A 24,697-nucleotide genomic window follows, 5' to 3' on the forward strand; every position below is an offset into this window, starting at 1 on the left:
CCAGGGAGGAATATTATATCACTGACATTGTTTAGAATTGCCAATGTGTGGAGGTAATAAAAAACAGTCAGTATTTTAATTGGCTTAATGTACTCTCTGATTACTTGCTCCCAGGGTGTAACTGTTCCTACTGCCTTCAGTTTTGGAAGGTCAGTATTTGTGACTAGAAGAAAGGGATCAAAGTTGGGAATTTGTCATTTTCTGTATTCATTCATTTATGCATTCATTCACTCATTTGATAGGTTCTTACTGGGCACATGCTATGTGCCAGGCATTGCATTAGGTACCAGGAACCAAAAAGAAATGGGACTGAACCCCAAGGAATTGGCAATCCAGTAGGAAGTATAGGCAGAAAATCGACTGTTTAACAAGAGCAATAGGGCTACCGCTGGGATAGCTGACATGAAAAGCTGGGAACAGGATGCCTAGCTTGGTTATAAGGGGCTCCCCAGAAGGAACGGTGCTGAAGGTGAGAACCAAGTATCTTCACACCTAAGCGCCATGCCCAGGTGGCCACTGTTGACCCTAGTTCCATATCCTACTTTCTCATTTCACCAGAATACAACCTTGGCTCTCAAAAGGCCACCTAATGTTTTGGCCTCTTAGGTGGCCTAGCACTAGGACTCTTTTAATTAGGTTTTGGTCTTGTAACATCTTTTCTGTGCCTTCCCTTGTATTCTCTATCTACCAGTGAGGGCTCTCAGACCATGTTTCCTCAGGGCTGGCTGCTCTGGGGCTGCCTCTACAGCTTCCCCTTCACCAGTGACCAGGAAGAACCCCAGATCCAGCCCAGTCCAAAGGTCCCTGAACAGCCAGGATAGATGTCAGAAATTTTGTGTCATTAATATAGATATAACCTGATCTTGGTACTTATATTCAAGGTATTATGATATTATAGAATGAGAAACTGGGATACACTTTTCAAAATAATGAGAATTACAAAAATCCTTTTAGTGTTCAAATCTTATATTTGACTTAGTTTGTTAAACTATCTTATTTTTGGAAAGAATAGTTGAGAAAAAAGGTAATAGAATTTTTAAAAATAAAGTTGTGACATATTGTTAATAATCTCAGAAATAGTTTGCACCACATCATGTACATTTACAACATCCTTTCAGAGATTCTTTTGGCTGGGGCTGAAGCATTGAAAATAGCATCTGCATTCTGGCTGTTGACCTTTTATGTCCTGTTCAGAGTTCCATACAGAAGTTTATGGAGGTTCCTTCCATTTTTTTCCTGTAGATTTCATCAAATCTCTCATTTTGGGCCACTGTGAAGTGGTTTTTCCAATCTCCCACAGTTCCTAAAAGAGGGAAGCCCAGACAGGATTGTCACTCTCTTATTGAAAGACTTGGTGGCCCTGAGTAAAGCAGGGGAGTGCCCAGGCTGGGCCTGGCCTGATTCCTGACTCACCCAACTTCCTCTTCAGTGGTCACCTGTCTACCTGCAGCTCTCTGCTCTGAGATGTGCCCTTAAGGGGCTCCGTGCAAGAGGATGGGCTTCTAAATCAGTTTAACAACTGACCCACAGGAGCCAGTGACCTGGCATGACCTGGCCCCCCCTGTGGTATATTCACATGAGGAATTACTAGACAGACATAAAAATGAATGAACTATAGTTTAGACACAAACACGTAAAGGAATCATAGCACATTATGTTGAGCAGAAGACATCACATGCAAGAAAATACATAGTATGTGCTTCCATTTATGTGAAGTACAAGAACAGACAAAGTCAGTCTATAGTGACAGAAATTAGAACAGTGTTATCTTTGGGGATAGAAACTGACTGAAAGGGGATGGGAGAGAACTTTCTGAGGTGACAGAAATGTTTGATATCTCAATTGGGGTGCTGGTAGTATGGGTGTATACATTTATCGAGATTTGTTCACTTAAGAATTTTGGTGCTTAGATTATATCTCAATAAAAAAGAATTTGGAAAAAATATTGATGAGCTATTATTTTTAACCAAGCAGTAACTTAAAATAATTTTAAATAGAAGAACTGGCTTTGGTTCCCCCAATGCCTCTTCTGGGAAATTATGCAATAGAAATAAAAGCATCAGGAAATGATAACTTATACATGCTAACTGAAACATTATTCATAAAGACAAAAATTGAAAACATTAATAACTATTTACCAGGGGAACAGGTAGATGAATTATGATGCATCTGTGCCTTGGTGTAATGTGGGGCCACAACAGTTAGTGAGGTATAGGAATGGACTGAGTATGAGGGGGGCTCCTTCATATTCTGGCAAGGGAAGGTGTAAACTGTGACCACATTTTATATTTTCAGGAGCAAACTTTCATAATGGTATACACATGTATATGTTTGTGTTTGTATGAGCCTGAAGAAGAGCTTGTTGGAAAGTTGGATATGTATGGATCTCAAGAAGGGTGACCTGCCAAACTTCATCACTAATAATCTGAAGAGAAAAGAGATAGAATTATTTGATTTGCTTTATTGGTATGGAATGCTGTTGTAGATTGGAAAATGCAATGAAATAAAGTCAAAACATACAAAAAAGAAAAAAAGGAGGAAGAAGACAAGATGTTACAAAGCAATATATACTCCATAGTTCCACTGATGTGAAAAACAAAAATTTATGTTTATAAAACAGAGAGAGAAGAGACTTCCATCTTGTTGGTAGTTACTTCTTGGGACTGGAATTGGTAGAGAGAACATTTTAAAAAGGATAAATTTATGTATGTTTACTTTTTATCAATGAAGTTTGATTTTTAAATTAAAAATGATAAAAATGTTTTTTTCCTTAAAAATATTAGCTGGCCTATTGGAATTTCTCTTTACATAATTGGAACTAAGAAGTATTAAGAGGATGAAGCAATTCTCAGCAAGTAGTTGTAGTTGAAAATCATATTGTAGGCTCGGCGCCTATAGCTCAACCGGCTAAGGCGCCAGCCACGTACACCTAAGGTGGCGGGTTTGAATCCCCAGCCCGGACCCGCCAAACAACAATGACGGCTGCAACCAAAAAATAGCCGGGCGTTGTAGCGGGCGCCTGTGGTCCCAGCTACTTGGGAGGCGGAGGCAGGAGACTCGCTTGAGCCCAGGAGTTGGAGGTTGCTGTGAGCTGTAATGCCACGGCACTCTGCCCAGGGGGACAGCTTGAGGCTCTGTCTCAAAAAAAAAAAAAGAAAATCATATTGTAGAGCAAGTTCAGGCCACAGTCAAAGCGAAATGATGCGCAGAAACTGAGCCAGCAGAAGCTATAACGTTGAAAGAAGTTATGGGCGAGAGGAAGCTGGTCAGTAGAGGAAGGCACACGTAAGAAACATGTGGAAAGCCTAATGTCCTAATGCTGAGGATGGGCATCCTGGGGCTCTGTGAGTTCCTAGTTACCCATGAGATTTTGCAGTTCCTTTCATCGAAGCTGCTTGCACTTGAGGGACTCTCTGTTCTGGGAATCCACATGCCAGAGTAATGCCCTAGAGAGCTCTCTTCTACAACAGAATCAAATCCCTGGCCTTACTGGAAACAGATATGTGTATGATGAGTAGTAGAAAGGTGTTGTCTTGGAATTAATAAAACCAAATATCGTCTTCATAAGAGGCAGGCAAAATGTTATGAGGCAAGCTGAGTATTTGATAAAGAGGCTTCACAAACCTTTTCTCATGAAGGGGGAAATGGACTGGTCCAGGATAGATTTGGGAATTGTAGAACGATTTATCATGGGATTTTCTTTCATTTTCTCAAATGATGTCTCCTGGACAATTCTATCTATCACTGTTTCATTCAGGCTCTTTCCCATGAACTGCATCACCTTCTGAATTTCGTGCTTTGGGTCCTGTGGTGAGGGTAATGGATTAGAATGGAGGAAAGTATTGGAAAGACACAGTTCAATTCTTTGGGACATCCCTCCTACAACTACAGCCTTGAAACAACTTTGGATTTTTCTGCACCTGGGTCTGACATAGTTCTTCTGAAGGGCCTTTACTCACTCTCTTTATGTCCTCGAAGAAGAGGAAGAGAACCTGGTATCTGTCTTTTATCTCCCACCATCCTTTCACATGGTCAAACCAGGAACCCCAGGCCACTGCAACAGACAGAGGATATAGAACAGTCCACTTAGAGGTCTTATAGCACCTTCTGGGTGTTAGGGATTTTAGTTACCTAAAGTGCAGTGGAGAGAGAGAAACACAAATTCTGTATCAGGTATGTCCTAAGGGTCCTGAATTTAAGGATTATATAGGTTGGGACAACCTTGGGGTTATTTGCCACCTAAGGTGGCTTTGTGTTTGTTATTCCCTCATATTGGGACAGGGATACTCTTTGGCCTGGGGGCAGCTCTGTGGGCCATGTGACCCAGAAAAAAGGCTTTTGAATCAGGTGGAAGATGTTTGCTGAGGGCAGTGGGTGTGCACAGTGAAAGCAGCCAGTGTACTCTGCCCAGTCCCAATCTGTGGGAATCACACCCAACGAGGAACATGGCATTCTAGGGAATTGAAATGTTTTTGCCTGATTTCCTAGAGTGAGCCTTGCTGGAGTGAGAATGCAAGGGTATAAAGGATTTTCCTTTACCTTTTCCATTGATGAAGCTTTCAAAATACTCTTCCCAGGTACCAGCGTCAGGAAGCATTTGATTCATCCTTTGGAAATGGTAGTAGGAAACCATACAGTCTTTAGCATTCCGGGCTACGTAAAGGAACTTTGGGGTAAGCAGAGAAGTGAGTGAAAGATGGTATAAAACATGGATTTTTCACAGTTTCTTTAGCTTGAGCCATTCTTTTTTTTTGTCCACTGGAAACTCACCTTGTGACCTGTCTCTCAGATGCCTGTTCCTGCTTCTTTGCCCATCCTACTCTCTATTTTGAACTTGGTCCTACTGATTAGTTAATGAGCTTGACTCCTGGTTTCCCCTTTGGTATCAGGAGTAAAATCTTCCTCTAGAAATTGTGACCTGCCATACAACTAAGAAACTTTCACCAGCATGCTGATGACCTTCTCATACCCTCTTCTTAGGTTACCAGAGAAGCAGGAGAGCTTCATGGTTAAGAGTTTAGGCCGTGGAGCAAGAAAATAGCTACAACACAGAGGAGAGATGCCTGCTTCTCTGGTAACCAAAGAAGAGGGTATGAGAAGGTCATCAGCATGCGGTGGAAGTTTTTTAGTTGTATGGCAGGTCACAATTTCTAGAGGAAGATTTTGCTCCTGATACCAAAGGGGAAATCAGGAGTCAAGAAAGAATGATCTGGCCTAAATGTCAGTAGTGTTGTATTAGTCATGTCTGCTACATTCTGTATTTTGATGCTTTGACATCATGGTTCCTTTGTGACTCCAGAGAGACTGCTCCTCCCATGGGTAGCTCATTCCTAGAGACAGTAACTATGCAAACTAACCAATCCTGAGCCCAGACCCCTAACTGCCTCCATCATCAGGCTCACCCTCTGGGTCTCTATTTACCTCCCTGGAACCCCCAGAGCCAGGTACCAGACACCCAGGCACAGCTGTTGTGCTCCAGAGCTTGCCGATGTGGTTCACATTGGCTGGTGGCCTATCTGTTCACCCTGCCTTACCCACTCCTTCCAGCAGAAACATCAATAAAGGCTCTTGCTGTGTTTCCCCCACTCTCTCTGTCTCCTGACCCAGTGCTTCTGCACACATGGCTCTGCAGTGGCCTGTGGGTATACAGGGCTTTCTCGTGACAGTCAATTCCACATCTACCTGTGTCATCGCACTTGATTAGAACAAGTTCAGAGGTTGAGAACCCTGCTCCTGCAGGTGCTCACTCTGTCACCATCTGCCACATCCTATTAGTGCCCATTCTCTTTTCTCCAACTTACCAAGATGTCAGGTGTCAACGAAAATTTTCAGAATGTTGATTTTTAAAAAGCCATCTAAATTCTTTAAACTTTTAAACCTCAAGTTGTCTTACACTTCATTGCTGTGTGTGATCATTTTATTAACCCTTCCTTAGCTCCCTTTCATATTTACCTCTCATCCCTCTTCTTGCCTTTCTTCCATTTTCCTCCCCAGTTCACTAATTCTCTCTTCAGTTGTATCTATTCTACATTTTAGTTTATTCTTGAATTTTTAATTTCAATGTACATTTTTTTCCATTATAAAAATTTCATGTAATTATTTAATAGTTCTGTTTCTAAAACCAGTGAGTCAGCCCTTTACTTTACTTTTGATTTGGTCTTATTTTCTTTAAACAACATAAACATTCTTCTCTTATTTCTATGTCTGATAATTTTGTTATCCACCTCACCCTGCCTTACCCACTCCTTCTAGCAGAAACAGCAATAAAGATTCTTGCTGTGCCTTCCCCACTCCCTCTGCCTCCTGACCCAGTGCTTCTGCATGAATCTATGGTGGCCTGGGGGTGAAGTTCTTGAGGTCTGACTGCTGTTTTTTCTTTCTGAACACACTTGTTCTTTTGTGTGTTTTGTAACATAGGATGTTGAATTCAAGATGGAGCCCTGTGGGGCCTAAGTTGAAGCTGTGTCTCTTCAGGGGGTATGTGGGGACCACCTCATGCTAGTTCCTCAGCCTACAGTTTAGGTCAAGACAAAGAGATTCCCTTTGCTGCCTCCATCTGTCCATTGAGGATGTGGCCTTTCAGTCCCAGATTTTGGGCCATCACCTTTTTGCGTCCTTTTGCACTAGACATTGACCTTGTCCCTAGGCAGCCATTAAAGCTCAAGTTGCTGGATCTTCCAGTTCATGACATCCCCCAGGAGAGCTCCAGTTTTAATTTGTCTCTTTGAGTTTCAGTTCCTTCTTCATTTTCAAACTTTCCTCACTTTCTTCTGATCTCAATTATGCATTGGAAAGGAAACTTGTGATGTGTTATACAGTCTTCCTAGGTGTTTTATACAAAAGGATTTCAGGGTATCTACCTGTCATTATTCTGGAAATGGAAGTTCCTATCCCCTCATCTGACTTTACAGAAAGGACTGAAGTCATTTGATGTGAGTCTCTTCTCAGCTGTACTCTTGCCCTTCAGAATTACGTCTTTCTTACTTTTTTCCCCTTAATCCTTCCCACTCCCAAGAAACAGGGCCCTACTTTCTCACCAAGGTTGCTAGCTCATTTTGTAACCTTGTCCCCTTTTACTCCATGGTCATGAGTCCCTCATTTATTCAGCACTTTTCTTTTTAGACAGAGTCTCACTATGTTGTCCTCAGTAGAGTGCCGTGATGTCACAGCTCGCAGCAACTCAAACTCTTAGGCTTAAGCAATTCTCTTGCCTCAGCCTTCCAAGTAGCTGGGACTACAGGTGCCTGCCACAATGCCCAGCTATGTTGCAGTTGTCATTGTTGTTTAGCTGGCCTGGGCCGGTTTCGAATCCACCAGCCTCGGTGCATGTGGCCGGCACCATAACCACTGTGCTATGGGTGCCAAGCCTATTCAGCATTTTTCTAATGTCCTTTATGTGCCAGCAACATATTAGGTACTGGAGTACATATAAATAAAGTCACAGAATAATAAAACAAGGAACCCAGAATATACAAGAGGCCGAGGCTAAGTGCCCTCAAGAGCCTTGCTCCAACTGTCCATCTGTTTACCTTATTGCACAATCATTAGTTTTTTTCTTCTGACGCTTTCCTCCCTGGTCTAGTATGTGAATCTTCACATAGCCTGTAGCCAAGGGCCACCATCCCCTTCCTTTTGCAGTCAGACTTGGTGGAAGAGCTGTGGGCACTCACTGCCTCCTATGTCTCTAGTTCCTGCCAGAAAGTCAGTGTGGCTGCTGCCTTCATGTTTCATTTGAAACTGTTCGGGTGAATACCCTACTGAGTAGGACTTTACATTTTCTATGATTGCTCACATACTTCAGAGGTAGTGGACAGGCAAACACAATAATGGACATTCTGAGTCAGGGCCTGGAGGACTTGCTCTCGGAGGGCTTCTTCTCCCTCCTGTCACTGGGGAGCTGCTGCTGTCTTACCTTGCAGTTGTTTTCCCAGAAAGATGGTGGCAGCAGTCTTGTGGGAAGGTGAGTCCTTAGTATCCGTGGAGAGGGCATTGCTTTGGCTTTTTCCACACCTTTAAAGTAATTGAAGAGGAAACATTTACACAGCACAGATGATATGTGGGAACCTTAGGGTCTGGGCTCTGTCCAGAATATCCTGTCTCAACCACCTAAGTTTCCACTAGTCTCTTGATTTTCTTTTGGGATTTCACCATGAGCTTATTGATATGATCTTCATATCAATTTTGTAGCACCACACAGCTTGAAAGCTGGAAGGGAACTTAGAGTTCATCTACTCTGTCACTTTGAGGGTGAGGAGGCAGAAGCAGAGAATAGACAAGTGATGTCTCACGGAGGCAGCACCAGCCAGGACCAGAGAACAGGCCTGTCTTGCCTCCCTGCCAACCAGAGCCACCCCCATGTGCCTGCAGCAAGCTGTCCCATGTACCTGGCCTACTTGCAACCACTTGTTGCTATCCTGTGAATCCTAATCTCTACTCTCTTATTAAAAAATCTTACTGCACAAATCTTGCCTTGTGCAGTCATCATGTTTGATTGCAATTAAGACAAAAAGCCAAAAAAGTAAATACAACATGGACCTTCTCTCTGAGGAGCTCCCATTCTAGTGTAGGAATCAGAGGCTTCTGCAAATAACATGGGGGGAGCTGGGGTGAGTTAATGAGGAGAAACAAAAGTGCCTCAGGGATCTGGAGTGAATTGATACTGTTAGGTGCACTCTGGAGTTTGGACTCTTGATGCATATTGGGTTGGTAAAAATCCCTCTTCAAGAATGGTGAAGAATGGGCTGGGCACAGTAACTCACACCTGTAATCCCAACACTCTGGGAGGCAGAGTGTGGGTGGATCCCTTGAGCTCAGGATTTTAAGACAAATCTGAGGAAGAGGGAGACTCTGTCTCTACCAAAAATAGAAAAACTAGTTGAGTGTTGTGCCTGTAGTCCCAGCTACTCAGGCTGGGAGAATATCTTGAGCCCAAGAGTTTGAGGTTGCTGTGAGCTATGATGCCATGGCACTCTACCCAGGGTGATAGAGTAAGACTGTTTTGAAAAAAAAAAAAAGAGGTCAGGAAGACTGAATGAATGGAGGAGGATATTCCTAAAAATGGGAAGTAAGAACTGATAATAAAACAGTATCTTATTTTAAATATACAACAACAAGGCATGTTCTGAAGTGACCTTCCATAAGACCTCCCACCTCCCTGGTCTGGTGTAAGGTCTGCAGGTGAGCAAGTCTCTTGTCCTAAGCACATAATCCATGGACCTCTGAGCACTAAAGTGAACTCATGGAGGAGCCAGACCCTTTCCTGTCAGGGCCTAGTCTTCCAAAGATGGGAGTGGGAGGATCTGCAGAAAAGATGGCCCTCTATAGCAGTCAATGAAGGAGTACCATGGCCAAGTCTTGACTTTTAAAAAGCTTGATGCCAGGAAGGTTACTCTGATTGCAAACTCTCCTTTCCCTGCTATAAATTAGATTCTTGTGTGATCTTTAAGCCTTGTGCTTTGGTGGCTCTTCTGAGCCTGAAGAATGGGGACACTTTCTGCCAGATCCCAGGAAAGAGGATGAGGATTGAGCCCTTCACCTGGGAGGGACCACCTGTATAGCTGAAGCTATTGTTACCAACACCTGGAAATGTTAGTGGCTCCAGAGCCTTCAAATTGTCACTGCTTTTGAGCAGCTCTGACTGAGTGAGTCTTCCTCTTGGAAAACTTGCGTGGTCACCCATATGGCTGCTCACACTTGCTCCCCAAGCTCTCTCTCTGTCTCTCTCTCTCTCTCTGTGTAGGAGGCTGGGGATGGAGAAATGAGGGAACATATCTGATTTTGCTCATCTTTGATATAATTTGTTTTGTGTATTGGGAATCCCCAATATTATTTTTTAAAAATCATGGTAAAATACATATAATTTAGAATTCACTTTCTCAACCATTTTAAGTATGCAGTTTAGTGGTATTAATTTAAGTACGTTCACATTTTATTGTGCAACCGTCCATCTCTAGCCATTTCCAGAACTTCATCATCTTCCCAAATGAAAACTCTTTCCCCATTGAACAACTTCACTTTCCCCTCCCCAGCTCTTGGAAACCACCATTCCGTTCTCTCCATCTCTCTGAATCTGACTACTCTAGGTATTTCGTGTAAGGAGAATCAAATGGTGTTTGTCCTTTTGTATCTGACTTATGTCAGTTAGCATGATGTTTTCAATGTCCATCCATGTTGCAGCATGTGTCAGAATCGCCTTCCTTTTAAGACTGAATGATATTTCCTCATGTATGTATACACATCTTGTTTATCATTCATCCATCAGCACACATGGGCTGTTTCCACTTTTTGGCTATTTCAGATAATGCTGTTATGAAGGTAGCTGTATAAATATATGTTTGAGACCATATTTTCATTTATTTTAGATGTATTCCCAGAAGTGGAATTGCTGGATCATAAGGTATCAATAGTTTTTTTAAATAAAAAAGCATTTTCGTACTAAAAAGGAAAGTTGGAAAACCACTTTTTAAGGTTTTTAAAGTCCATGTTCTTTAGCAAGAACCGCAAAACCATTCCTCCTCTTGTCTCTTTCCTTAGCTTCCTCCTCATCTCCAACTCACACTCTGCTCTTCTATTTGCACTGGACCTGCTGCTCTGGGGCCTTGAGCCATGTGCATGCATCTGCCTTCCTGTCTTCATCTCTGTGCACCTGGTTGGTCCCACACAGACACCTCTTCTGCTGGTGACATGCAGCCTGGGGATTGTGAAGACCTCCCTGTTATCACAAACCTGCAGATTCTGATTAAAACACCACATACATCCTTTAAATGCATGACCAGGCTCATAAGAAAATAAGGGGAACTTCCAGGGCCCAAGTGAAGTGAGAACTTCAAGATGGACAGATAGGCAAAGGCTGTGCTCACAGCTGCCTTGAATGGGTTTGCCCATGCTGGGACCCCTAGTCCTCAGTTCAGTGACCCCTGCATGGGGAGGAGGCCAGTGGCCTAGGCTTTGTGACCCATGATGTAGAAACCCATGTATTAGCCTGAGAAACTCAGATGTTTTGTGACTTCAGTGAAAGGGTGAGAGCAGAAAGGTTCACCTACTGACAAAATGAGACAAAATATTTCTTTTTTTTTTTTGGAGACAGAGCCTCAAGCTGTCCCCCTGGGTAGAGTGCTGTGGCATCACAGCTCACAGCAACCTCCAACTCCTGGGCTCAAGCGAGTCTCCTGCCTCAGCCTCCCAAGTAGCTGGGACCACAGGTGCCCGCCACAACGCCTGGCTATTTTTTTTTTTTTTTTGGTTGCAGCCGTCATTGTTGTTTGGCGGTCCAGGCTAGATTTGAACCCGCCACCTTAGGTGTATGTGGCTGGCGCCTTAGCCACTTGAGCCACAGGCACTGAGCAGAGACAAGATATTTCTTTGTCTTTGCCTTGGCTGTACATGCAGAAAAAATGGGCTTGCTTAGGAACTCATATCACAACACTATCCTCATACTTCCTGTGTGGACTTGAAATCACACTACCTGTTTGTTCCAAAAATTAAACTAGTCTACCTTTGAAATGCTCCAGCACAGATACAAGATCAAGACCAGGAGAGAATAAAAGCTCATCATACAAATTACAAAACCAATGAGAAAATATGCTTCATGAGCAAGAGTTAGGAAAAAAAAATACATGGGGGAATTAAACCCCTAAGGACCACAAGTATTGGAGGCTTTGATAGAAAATATAAATCACTATGTTGAAAATGTGCAAACAATAAAAGAGACGATTGAAAACTTGAGCAAGTGTTAGAAGAAACTACCAAAAGGACCAGGAAGATTTATGAAGCTTCCAGAAGTGGAAATCCACACTGAATGGGGTTAAATAGCAGAACATAGAAGCTGGAAACTAGTTTCTTACTGTTGGGGAGCTTGCTGGAGAGATAGGCAGATACTCCACAACAATAACAAAAGCTTACTCAGGTGTCACCCCCAGGAACTGATCTTTGGCTACGTTCCCCTCTCCCTTACCCTGCCCAAGAGCATTTTATGGTAAGCTCTGAACAACATGCTCACTGATTATCATTACACATAGCAGATTCTGCATTTCTCTCTTCTGTGGGACCATATTTTGTTGACAAGTAGATATGAAATCTTCTGAGCAGCACCTGACCCACCGTGTAAATGCTTATTGGACTCTGGATCATTTCTTGATTTCACCTATAGCCAGTTCACACACAGTCTTTTCATACTTGTTCTTACTGGGTCACAGTTGTGATACCTTTGATGTGGAAGGGCTCTGTAGCTGGGGGAACGTGGGTGGGAGGGTGGAAGGAGACCAGGAAGGGTTATCAAGTGCCCAGGGCATGAGCTCATCCATTGTCCAGTGATGCTGCCCACTCCAGAGCCTTCTCAGGGTGGATAGGAGCTTGACCAACACCCATGAGCCTATGTCCGCCACACTCTCCTCTCAAAGGTGCCCCTTACTTCTGTTGGCAGGATAATGTACTTTGAAAAAAACACACTACATGGCTAAATTTTCACCCAGCCTTCTGTGGCTGGGAAGATCACAAAGCTTGAGACTGCTACCTCTTTGGACATAGGACACCTTGATTAACAATCTTGGTCTCTGTATGATGGGCTATCAGTTACCATCCTTTCAGACAATTCTACAGCTGTTGGAGTTGGCTTGAGAGAAGATCTATTCTGGTTTTGATGCTGACTTAGTCATTAGACCCTCTACTCCAGTGGTTCTTAACCTGTGGGTCATGACAGGTTTAAAGGGTTGTGACATTACGAAGGTTGAGAATCATTGCTCTACTCCTTATGGTGAGGAATATCTCATTACATACCTCATTAGAAATCTTGGTTAGGCTTTTCCTCTTTATTCCATCACCTTTTTTAGTCAGAGGGAAGACAATGGTGGCAGGGGCAAAATGTAGAAAAAAGATCAAACTCTGGTCTTTTTTTTTTCTTTTTTGAGGCAGAATTTCACTTTTTGGGCCTTGGTGGAGTGCAATGGCATCATCATAGCTACTGCAACCTCAAACTCTTGGGCTCAAGCAATCCTCTTGCCTCAGCCTCCCAAGTAGCTGGGTCTCAGGTGCCCACCAGGTCTAGCTATTCTTTAGAGACAGGGTATAGCTCTTGCTCAGGCTGGTCTTGAACTCCTGAACTCAAGCGATCCTCCTATCTTGGCCTCCCAGAGTGCTGGGATTATAAGTGTGAGTCACCGTTCCCAACCTAAAGTCTGGTCTTGGATGATCAGGGAACACATAGACTTCTGGGGCAAGGGATTTTCCTTGGAGAGGTGATTATAATCATACCTAACACTTAGATCTTTGTTTTTCAACTTTTTTTTTTTTTTAATCTCATGGCAGTCTTGAACCTATAGTTAAACTTCTGTTAAAAAAAATTAATTATAATACAAATTTATGATACTTAATTTAAGATAATCTTAAATTATGATAAAAAGAGTGGCAAAAAGAATATACTTACTGTGCTTAGAACTTATTTTGAAAATAATTTAACTAATGATCTTTAAACATTTTCATGGTACATCTAAGATCCTCTCACGGCACAGCTGTGTGCCATGGCATGTTGGTTGAAAATCACCAACTTAGATAATATCTACTAAGTGTCACAGCTTCAAACTCTTTATATATATTAAATTCATTTAATTTCTGCTGCAGTCCTTTGAGTTAGGCACTAATTAAAATTCTATTGACACTTGGCAGCTAAGGAGACTGTAACACAGAGAGGTTAAGTAACTTGCTACAGGTCATGGAGTGAGTGATGGAGTCGAGATTTAAACCCTGGTCATTCTTAACCATCATATTTTCCTGCTGCTTGAGGGGCAGAAGCCCAGATGACACACACAAAATGCCAGATCCTGACTGCACACAGAGTGGGGGTTGCAGCTCAGCAAGCTGAAGGTGTCCTGTGTATGGGGCTAGACCCCCACATATAATCCAGAGGAGAGCAGGGGAGAAAGAGGCAGAGGTAGTGATTATCTGCACAGGTGCAGAGGAGCCAGATGGGCTGGCAGGGAGGATCATATGGAAAAGCAAAGCACCTCCAGGCAATCCTAACTTGGAAACACCACTCATCGAGCACACAAGTATCTTTGTGCATTAGATCAGCAACTTCCTATCTGAAGGCATTTGTAGGGACCTCTGTCAAGAGTTGCTTTAAGTCTGTCTTCATCCTAGAGTTGCATTGACTATATTTTCATAGCTCCAGCTACTTGTGTTCCCCATTTTCTGTTATGTAGATCTCTGCAATGCTGAGACTTAGGGAAGTAGCCCTTCCCCTTATGCTTGTTTCAGAAACTATGTCCAGCAGCTGCTAACTATGTCCAGCAGCTGCTAGTTATGTAGAATAGCTTCTTTTACCTTCTGGTTACCTTTTATGGGATGAAGAGAAAAACTTCCAGGTTGAACATTACCAGAAATAGGCTTTTCTACTGAAAAGAAATCATTGGCTCCAAATGCATTTGTGTGTGTGTGTGTATGTGTGTGCATCTGTGTGTATGTGCATGTGTATGTGTACATGTGTGTTTGTGTGTATATGCATGTGTATGAGTGCATATATGTGCATATACATGTGTATGTACCTGTGTATGTGTGCCTGTATGCATGTATATGTATGTGTATGGGTATATGTGTGCATATATGTGTATATGTGTGTGCACGTGTACGTATACACGCATGTGTATGTGTGTATATATGCATGTGCATATGTGTATGTGTATATGTGTGTGCATGTGTGTATATGTGCATATATGCATGTGTGTGCATGAATGTATATAAGTATGTGCATATGTGTATGTGCATGTATGTGTGCCCGCATGTGTGTATGTGTGTGTATGTGTCTATGTGTTTGTGTGTGTGTATGAGAGAGTGTGTGTGAATTACCAGGTACAGGTACTCCCCTGGCTGCACTGTGCTTTTGTGGAGGTGGGATGGGGGGAGAAGAAGGGTATGAATTGCTTACGGGTTTTCTTCTCTGCATGTTCTATAGTGGCACATGACCAGAGGGAGGGTTTAAGAAGAAAATAAAGCAGGATCTGATTGCATTACATAACTTTCTTACTTGGTGATTCATTTTGGCAAATAGTCTTAGATAATATGTATACAAAAGAGGAGGAGATGATAAAAGGAGAAAACATTTGGCAATAGTAATGAGTGAGAGAGAAAGAGCTAGAGAGAGAGAGGAGAAGAGATGGAGAAACTGGAGAGACAGAGGAGGAATAGATGGAGCCACTCTCACCGGAGGGCTGGGGTGGCCGAGCCCACTCAATGAAGGGGTGGCGGTGCTGGATGAGGGCTCGCTGGCACTTCTCCACATCCCCATTCTGTTCAATCATGTCCACGATTTCCTGTATCCATGTTGTCCCTGAGGATCAGAAGGGAGGGATAAGAAGCAGAAATCTATTAGATAGTGCCCCCCATGTCCCGAGTAAATGAAGGGGACACAGCCTGGTGTTGGCTTTGCCTCCCCTCAGGGCAAGATCTTGTTAGTCATGAGTGATGGACTGAAAGGAGTTTGGATCCCTGGGGTCAAGCACAGGCAAGGAGTGGCCCACCCAAGAGCAGTGCCTGGCAGCAAGGCTACAAGCTTCATGCAGGTCCGGGGAGAAGACCAGGGGGCCAGGCACCAGAGCATGAAGCCCCACCATGGAACGATGGGAAGGGACATGTTTCCTAAGGAGAATTCCAACTAGGTGAGGGTCCATGCTGGCTCTGCAGGTAGTAGACACCTGATTTAGGGTAGGTGCAGATGAGGAGATCATCTGGCTTGGCCTCAAAGCTCTGAATGTGGCTCCAGTTGCCCACAGTTGCAGTCTGCAGGAGGATCCCTGCCACCTCACTCAGTTGTGTCTGTTTCCCCAACTCTGTGCTCAGGGCCATAGTATCTTGGAATTATGAGAATAATTCCTACAGGAAGAGAATAGAGAGACTTTAGAAACACTGTGGTAAGATACACATAACGTAAAATTGACCATTTCAACCCTTGATAAATGTTACAGTTCATAGGCACTAAGTACATGCATGTTGCCAAGCAGCCATCACCACCATCCATCTCCAGAGCTTTCCATCTTCCCCAACTGAAACTCTGTGCCCGTCAAACACGAGCTGTCTTTCTAGCCCCTGGCAATCACTATTGTACTTTCTGTCTCTGTGGACTCTACATACCTTACATAAGTGGCATCATATAGTATTTGTCCTTTAGTGAATGGCTTAGTTTACTTAGTTTAATATCTCTATGGTTCACCTCACTGTACCAGGTGACAAGGTTTCCTTCCTTTTTAAGACCGAGCAATAGTCCATTGTGTGTATGTACCACATTTTCTTGGTACCATATTCATCCATGGATAGAACCTTTTGTCTGTTCAATAAGGCTGTTATGAATGTGGGTGTAGAAATACATCTTTGAGTTACTGCCTTCAGTTCTGTTCAGTATATATCCAGATGTGAAATTGCTAGATCTGGTAATTCTGCGTTTAATGTTTTGAGTAATTGCCATGCCATTTTCCATAGTAGCTGTACAATTTTATGTTTCCCATGAGTAGTGACTGTGGGTTCCAATTTTTCTAACTCGTTATCAACACTTGTTTGTGCTAATGCCATCTCTGTGGGTGGAGGTGATACCTCATTGTGGTTTTGACATGTATTTCCCTAATGACTAATGATGTTGAGCACCTTCCAATGTGCTTATTTGCCACTTTTTTGGGAGAAATATCTAATCAAGTCCTTTGCCTATTTTTGCAATTTTTGTTATTGTTGTATTGAGAGAAGATATTTATTTATTTATTTATTTGACGGAGTCTCACTCTATTGCCCTCATTCTATTGTGTCATAGCTCACAGCAACCTCAAACTCTTGGGCTCAAGTGATCCTCTTGCCTCAGCCTCCTAAGTAGCTGAGACTACAGATGTCCACCACAGTGCCCAGCTAGTTTTTCTATTTTTAGTAGAGATCGGGTCTTACTCTTGCTCAGGCTGGTCTAACTACTGAGCTCAAGCAATTCACCTGCCTCGGCCTCCCACCAGAGTGGTAGGATTACAGGCATGAATCACTGCTTTTGTCAGAGAGAACACTTCTAAAAGACAAAAGAGGGAGCCAGAGAAGTTGGACTATCACTCAAGAATAATTGGCTATTGGGGTTCCAGGAGACATTTATTACTACTGTTAATAATAATAGTTAACATTTGTTGAGCACTTCAGTTTGCTATGGCTGGGCTAAGTGCCTTATGTACATTAACTCATTTGTAGCCGTTGCATATCAATGCCAATTTGGTACCCAATAAACACCAATGGGGGGCCTTAGAATAAATACAGTGCTACAATTTTGTGAAAAAAAAAACATGTTTTACGTATCATTGTACAAGTAACTAACATTTTAATCACATTCTCTACATGTTCTCTTTATCATATTTTCTTCTTCTGATGTGTAGCTGGGACAGATGTACTTGCTGCACTCAATGCAAGCAAATGCCTTCATATATTTCCTGTCTCTCCCATGGGACAAAGGTAGCAGTGACTTTTTTGGGGTAAGTTTTTCACTGCTTGTCTCATAACTCTTCCTTTTAGTTTGGTACAAACCACTCCTCTTGTCACTGTGCCTTGTCCTTGATTGCACTCGTGTCCACAAAGATTCATTGCCATTGTATGTTTTTTGTGGAGACCATGCACAGTTTGGGTGTGCCTCCTTATGTCCCCCTCACAGAGCTGTTGTGCCAAATATTTCAAAAAGTATTTTCTTCCAGATTGTTTCTACAAATGAAGTTGCAACCAGTGGCTATGTATTTCCTGAAAAACTTAGATACGAATTATATACTGTAATGTCAATGAAGAAAATGTCAATTGAAGAAAATTGCAGGGGCCAGTGCTGAGTTCTTTAGAGAATATGCTCTCAAGCACTTGTTAAGTGCATCAACACCTGTTTTAGTAGCATTATAAAAGTGGTTTCCATCAGAGCTGTTATCCACCACCTTCATTTCTTCATGCTGTGTGGAAGGTACTATAATTATCTCTCCTGTCTTTGGAATGTAACTTACGAGAGAAGACAAGTCTTACTGCACCAGATGGAGAGTTTTTCATCAATGCTGGCCTGAGTTCTAGAGGCGAATCCCTTTGTCACTGCAAATAGTACCAACTGTGGCTATATTCTTTTGAAGCAATACTAAAGCCAGGGGGATGGAAGTAAATTTTCTGTCCACGATAATATTTCATCTGGACTGATCCAAATGACAGTTCTGAACTGATTTTGTTACAGTCTTGGAGCCACCTGTTATAATTTCTTGGAAGAGTCTCTGATTTCCCAGCATATGGCTCTGCTGAAAAACAGTTTGTGGAAGAATCACTCAAAAGATTCATTGCAATCCTATACTGCCCAGGTTTAGTTGATATATAACATCTGAATGGACATCAATTCCTTGTCAATAGTGACAGACTCATGAGGATTATAGTAAAGTGAGAGCTTATTTATAACCATATTCCAAGGCTCTTGAACTAGAGCAAACTTACATCTTGTCTGTGAGCTTCATGTATTGGCACATCATCAAAACTAGTCGGAGTTGCTATCTGTGTTCTGAAAACATAGTACAGTAAACTAGAGAATTCTCTTCACCAAAAAGATCTCAGATATTGTCTTGATTTTCCTGGTCTGCACCACAGTTTAGAAGAATTCAAATTAGTCTTGAATTTTCTTCTATGAAATTACCAGAATTTTGGATGAATATGTCCTTAGGTAACTCTTTGAATAGATGTAGCTTCTGGTTTGCAAGCTGATAATTACATCCACAGTTTCATTATCAATAAATAGCTGAAAATCATCCAGTGGACCAATATCCAGCACCAACATTGAATTGGCAATAAAAAAACTGCCAATAAAAAAAGTCCCAGACCAGACAGTTTCACATCCGCGTTTTACCAAACCTACAAAGAAGAGTTTATACTCATACTGCAGAAATTATTCTTTAACATTGAAAAGGAAGAAATCCTCCTTAACTTGTTCTATGAAGCCAATATCACCTTGATACCAAAGCCAGGAACCATAGATTAATATCCCTTGTGAATGTAATACAGAAATTCTAAATAAAACCTTAGTAAACTGAACCCAGTTGCATATCAAATAAATAATTCATCATGACCAAGTGGGCTTTATCCCAGAGATGCAGGATGGTTCAACATATGCAAATCTGTAAGTGTAATCCACCATATAAATAGATGCAAAATCAAAGACCTTTCAATAGACGTAGAAAGAGCATTCAACAAAATTCAGCACCCTTTTGTGATAAGAATGCCTAACAAAATAGGCATAGATGGGATTTGCTCAAATCTCTCAAAATTACAAAGGTCATAAATGACAAACTCACAGCCAATATCATCCTGAATGCAGGATGAAAAATTGAAAGCATTCCCACTTAGAACTGGAACCAGACAAGGTTGCCCACTGTCTCCACTTTATTCAACATATGCTGGAGGCATATGCTCTAGGCAGAGCAGTCAGAAAAGAGAGAGAAATCAGGGTTATCCAAATGAAAAAAGAAGAGGTCAAGTCCAGGCATGATGGCTGTTGCCTGTAATCTTAGCACTCTGGCAGTTTGAGGTGGGTGAATTTTTGAGCTCAAGGAGTTTAAGACCAGCCTGAGTAAGAGTGAGACTCTGTCTCTACTAAAAATAGAAAATTAGCTGGTCATTGCAGCTGATGCCTGCAGTCCCAGCAGTAGTCTTCAAGCTACTACAAGGCTTTAGTAACCAAAATAGCATGGCACAAAACGGAGACATAGACCTATGGATATGAACAGAGAACCCAGAGATAAAATCATCCTTATATTCCCATCTGGTCTTTGACAAAACAGATAAAAGCATACCCTGGGAGAAAGAATCCCTGTTAACAAATAGTGCTGGGAAAACTGGATAGCCACATGTGAAAGACTGAAACAGAACCCACACCTCTCATCACTCATAAATATTAATTCATGATGGATAAAAGATTTACACCTAAGGCAGGAAACTATAAGAATCCTAGAAGAAGAAGATGTTGGAAAAACTCTTATAGATACTGGACTAGGCAAAAAATTCATGAAGAAGACCTCAAAAGCAATTACAGCAACAACAAAAATAAATCAATGACACTTGATCAAACTAAAAATCTGCACAGCCAAGGACACAATCAAAAGAGCAAATAGGTAACCCATAGAATGGGAGAAAATATTCACATGCTATACAGCTGATAAAAAAAAACTGATAACAGAATCTACAGAGAACTCAAGCAAATCAGCAAGAAACCACCAAACTAGTGAGAAATGTCCTTATCATTTCCTTCAAAATCTGAAGCTATCAATTCTTCTATCTCAGCTACTGGCAAATTATATTGCCTCTTTACCATATATATCTCTGTATCGTGAGAATAAAAGTGCAAAGACACTGCTTAACTAACTTCACTATGAAAAACATTTAAAAAAATAGAAAATCGAAAAAATAGAACGCCAGCTTTTCCTGGAAAGGATATCTTAACTAGTCATTGCCTATAAGAAAAGTGTTAAGAACTGCTGATCCAAGGGTATGTGAAATTGTCACAGATGGGTGGGTAAGGGTCTAATAACAAAGTCCTAAATGATGATACTGTAACTCCATGAATAAACAAATATACAGCAACAGAACCAACTCTGGTATGTGACTGTTTATAGGAGAAACTGTGCCCTTACCCCCCCACTCCCCACATACTAAGATGTTTTTACTTAAGCTTGTTTTCTGCATACCCTGACTTTTAGCATAAACTTGCTTTCTGTCTAAGAGACCTAAAGAGTCACGAGAAGAGTATGTGAGCTGTGTATGTGCAGGAAACCAGAATGCTGGCCTCCAGGAGAGAGTGAATTCATGATGTATGACAATAACAGGCCAAAGGGTTATGGTAAAAATTCTCTAGACTCCAAAGGTTACTTGATGTCAGAGGCAAGGACTTGCTTAAGGTCTGTTGTTTTGCAAAAATTAATTGGAGACCTATTATATCTGTTGTTTTCCATGTTCCTCCTTTTAATGATTTTGTTTTGATAAGTAATTTTTAACCACCTCTTCTTGCTTTGTGATAATAAACACGGACCTGAAGTTTGCTCAGTAGGACTCCATCAGAGATCCCCAGTCCTCTACCCACATAATCTGTGTCAGTTTCCTCATTCCTTGCCCCAAATTCCTTCATCTGGTGGCCCTGATGTGACAGACCAGATATCAGGCCAAATGACTAGACCAGCAGCGCAGAATCAACAATTGTAAGGACAACTTGGACATCCATTGGCTAAGGTAAGAAGTCTAGAAATACCCACAAAATGGGGAAATTTCCCTTTTGCTGGATTAACTATAAGGGGACTTGCAAGTATGGGGCAAGAACTTTCCAAGGAGCAACATTTGTACGTTGCCACTCTCAAGGAGCTGTTAAAGCTGTTGATTACTCCCTCAATGAAAAGGGCTTAGTGTTTTCACTTTTCTTCACTTTTACTGACAGTACAGCAGCACTGCCCTTGATTCCTGGGTGAAGGAATCTTAGACTTAGCCCTATGGGAACAGATGGGTTGTATACTTAAAGTACATACCACCAAGGGTCAGAAAATTCCTGTTTCTACCCTTATAGCTTGGAGCCTTGTTACAACAGCTCTCATGCCATTGCATATCTCCAATAAAATGGGAGATGCCTCTAGAGTAGAAAACACCATGCAGAAGATGTTAAGGGTCCCCTCACCTCAGCAGGTTAAGACCACGCCTGCCCCTCCTGGCCTCCAGAGGAGCCGGAACTAATTCCTCCTAACCAAGAAGACCATGAATTTCCACCTCAACCCACACCTACAGAACTAGCCACCATAGTGGCCTCAGCTCCCAAATAGGACCCTTGTTCTAAGGATTACAAATCATCCTTTTAGGAATATCTAAAAGAGGGGCCAGCCCAAGGTGACTGTCTTGCCTTCCCAGTGGTTCTAAGGAACAATTGCATGGAGTATGAACCTTTGCCCTATTCACTTTTTAAAGGAATTGAAAAAAAAAAAAAAAAAAGCATTCAGGAGTCAGAGACTCAAAGGTAATGGAATATTCATTAATTCCATTCCAGGTCCAGCTTTTAGAAACAGGAATAACTGAGCTCTTTCGTAAAGGCATTGTCGGTCTTTTACTAGATCAATCCAAATGGTCTAAAAAAGGACTCATAAGGCCAGGCACAGTAGCTCACACCTGTAATCCTAGCACTCTGGGAGGCTGAGGCAGGTGGATTGCCTGAACTCAGGAGTTCTAGACCAGTCTGAGCAAGAGCTAGACCCTGTCTCTAAAAAATAGTTGGGCATGGTGGGCACCTGTAGTCCTAGCTACTTGGGAGGCTGAGACAAGAGAATTGCTTAAGCCCAAGAGTTTGAGGTTGCTGTGAGCAACTGTGACACCACGGTACTCTACTGAGAGCAACAAAGTGAGACTCTGTCTCAATAAATAAATAAATAAAATAAAAAAGGAATCATAGCTTTTCCAGGAGTCATTGATTCTGACTACGCTGGCCAAATAAAAATAATGACCTATTCTTTCCAACTGGTTATGATCTTAGAAACACAAAAATAGCTCAGTTATTACTTCTGCCTTACATAGTGCCCAGAGCACTGCCCTGCTGTAGGGGAAATAAGATTTAGCAGTGCTGATATCAATTAAACTGCCACTATTAATTCTTCCAGACCTTATATCACAGTCTCAATAGGGAAACACAAATTCCATGGACTAGTAGATGCAGGGGGGCTGATTATTTCAACATCTCAATGGCCCTCTACCTGGCCAAAGCAGCCATCAATTTGTAACTTCATGGGAATAGATGGACCTTTAGACGCCTGGGAAAACTTCCAATATTTAACCATTATTGGGCAAGAAAAAAGAACTGGAGTTGTCAACCCTGTAATCTTTCCCCTTCCTTATTCACTATGGGGAAGAGACCTACTCAGGGCAAGGCTATTGTCCAGATACTACCTTTTCCACCTTTTTAGTAGGGACCTTGATCACAGTCATTCCCATTTCTTTAACCTGGACCACTAAAATGCCAGTCTAGGTAGATCAATGGCTCCATTCCAAGGAGCGGCCTCATCAATTATAAATCTTGGTAGAGCAACACTTTAAAGCTAGACATATAGAAAAATCAACCTCCCCTTAGAATAGCCAGGTATTCACTATATCAAAGAAATCCAGAAAATGGATATTTATCCATGATCTAAGAGCATTTAATGCTCTCATTCAGTGTCTGGGAGCCTTACAGTCTGGATTGCCAGCCCTTCAAATGATACCAAAAGACTGGCATCTTATTGCCATTGATCTTAAAGATAGTTTTTTTGCCATACCTCTAGCTGGAGTGTGAAAAGTTTGCTTTCTTAGGCCCTAGCATTAATTTACAAGAACTATTTCAGCGGTATCAGTGGAAAGTTTTAGAACAAGGAATGAGAAATAGCCCAATAATTTGCCAGCATCAGATTGGAATAATTATAAAATCAACCAGAAAACTGTTTCCAGCAGTTTTAATTGATCATTATATGGATGACATTTTCCTAGCAATGCCTGCGTACATCTTCTAAAGCAAACTTCTCAACATTGACTAATGATTGCCACTGAAAAAAATATAAGCTAAGGCTCCCATCTCCTATTTAGGTAACAAGTTAACTGACTCCACTATTTACCCCCCCCAAATGTTCAATTCTCCCTTCCAATCCATTAACTTTAAATAGTTTACAAAAATTATTGGATCACATTAATTGGCTTACACCTACTTTAGAAATTCCTAATTATCAATTATCTCACTCATTTGATACCTTAGAAGAAGACCCCCAGCTTAACTCCCCACAAATATTATCTCTAGAAGCTAAAATTCAGTTAGCCCTATTTTAAATACAAAGAAACACAAAGTTTTGTTTCAGATACAATGTGATATTATCCATCGACCTATTAATAATTAACACCCCTGTAAAGAGTTTGGGCATTTTGTTTCAAAACCCCCAGATTGTTTAATCCTCAAATGGGTCTTTTTGCCAGCCACATCTAAAAAAAATCCATTTATACAAAAGTAGAACAATTTGCTAATATGGTTAGCAAAGCAACACATCGATGCCTACGAATACCAGGACAAGATATAAATGACATACACTTACCAGCACCTGCTGACCACATAGAGAACCTAATTACTTCTTCATTAACTATGCAAATAGCCCTCACAGATTTTACTAGACAAATTTATTAGAACATTACACATCCATCGCTTCAGTTCATATCCACAGTTCTTTTAGAGTTAATAACCTTAACTCCTCCCAACCCTTACCTCAAGCCTTAACTGTTCTTACTGAGGGGGTCAAAAAAACTGGTCTAGCAGGTATTGGCTGGCTTGAACACAATGGAAATACAAAACCCCTTTAGGACACAAAACTACTCAGCAAGCTCAAATAGCAGCTGTAATTCTAACTTTTTAACTCTTTTTTTGGTACATAATCAGTGATTCTCAATATGTTGTATTTACAACAAAACATTTACCCAATTCTCAGATAAAAAAAGAGACATGTAATGAACTTTTGTATCAGTTATTCGTAGAATTACAAAATCTTCTTTTAAAAACGAACATACCCTCATTTCATTACTCACATTAGATCCCATACCAAATTACCAAGGACTTTAATGCTAGGAAATGACCAAGTAGGCACACTAGTGTCTCACAAAGAAATCTTCAAATTACCAGTATGACAGTCTTCAGCCTCTCCGTGCCTTTCAT

General features: G+C 41.6%; 1 protein-coding gene across 2 annotated transcripts; it reads right to left on the minus strand.

The window, feature by feature from the left end:
- Window positions 1-969: 969 nt before the first annotated feature.
- LOC100951782 (sulfotransferase 1C2) lies at window positions 970-24,697 on the minus strand. Of its 2 annotated transcripts, none has more exons than XM_003792900.3 (8): window positions 24,662-24,697; window positions 15,684-15,861; window positions 15,194-15,319; window positions 7,913-8,010; window positions 4,540-4,666; window positions 3,960-4,054; window positions 3,625-3,805; window positions 970-1,303 (listed from the first exon to the last, which is right to left on the minus strand). In XM_003792900.3, exons 2-8 carry the CDS (start codon window positions 15,832-15,834, stop codon window positions 1,191-1,193), a joined length of 891 nt encoding a protein of 296 aa, XP_003792948.1. In that variant the 5' UTR covers window positions 15,835-15,861; window positions 24,662-24,697; the 3' UTR covers window positions 970-1,190. The 2 variants fall into 2 exon arrangements, with proteins under 2 accessions (XP_003792948.1, XP_023370735.1); XM_023514967.1 differs by lacking the exon at window positions 24,662-24,697 and adding an exon at window positions 24,571-24,606.

This window comes from Otolemur garnettii, unplaced genomic scaffold (genome assembly GCF_000181295.1).
Source record: "Otolemur garnettii isolate 467f Iridium unplaced genomic scaffold, OtoGar3 scaffold00062, whole genome shotgun sequence".
Lineage (NCBI taxonomy): Eukaryota > Metazoa > Chordata > Mammalia > Primates > Galagidae > Otolemur > Otolemur garnettii.

What these genes read in the sequence shown, in the direction of transcription:
- LOC100951782 (XM_003792900.3), bottom strand. Translation starts at nt 15,834, where the DNA reads ATGGCCCTGAGCACAGAGTTGGGGAAACAGACACAACTGAGTGAGGTG. An exon ending in AAGCTTCATCAATGGAAAAG is followed by an intron (nt 4,055 to 4,539) that starts GTAAAGGAAAAT and finishes TGTCTGTTGCAG; the next exon opens with TGGCCTGGGGTTCCTGGTTT. An exon ending in TCTTCGAGGACATAAAGAGA is followed by an intron (nt 3,806 to 3,959) that starts GTGAGTAAAGGC and finishes CCCTCACCACAG; the next exon opens with GACCCAAAGCACGAAATTCA.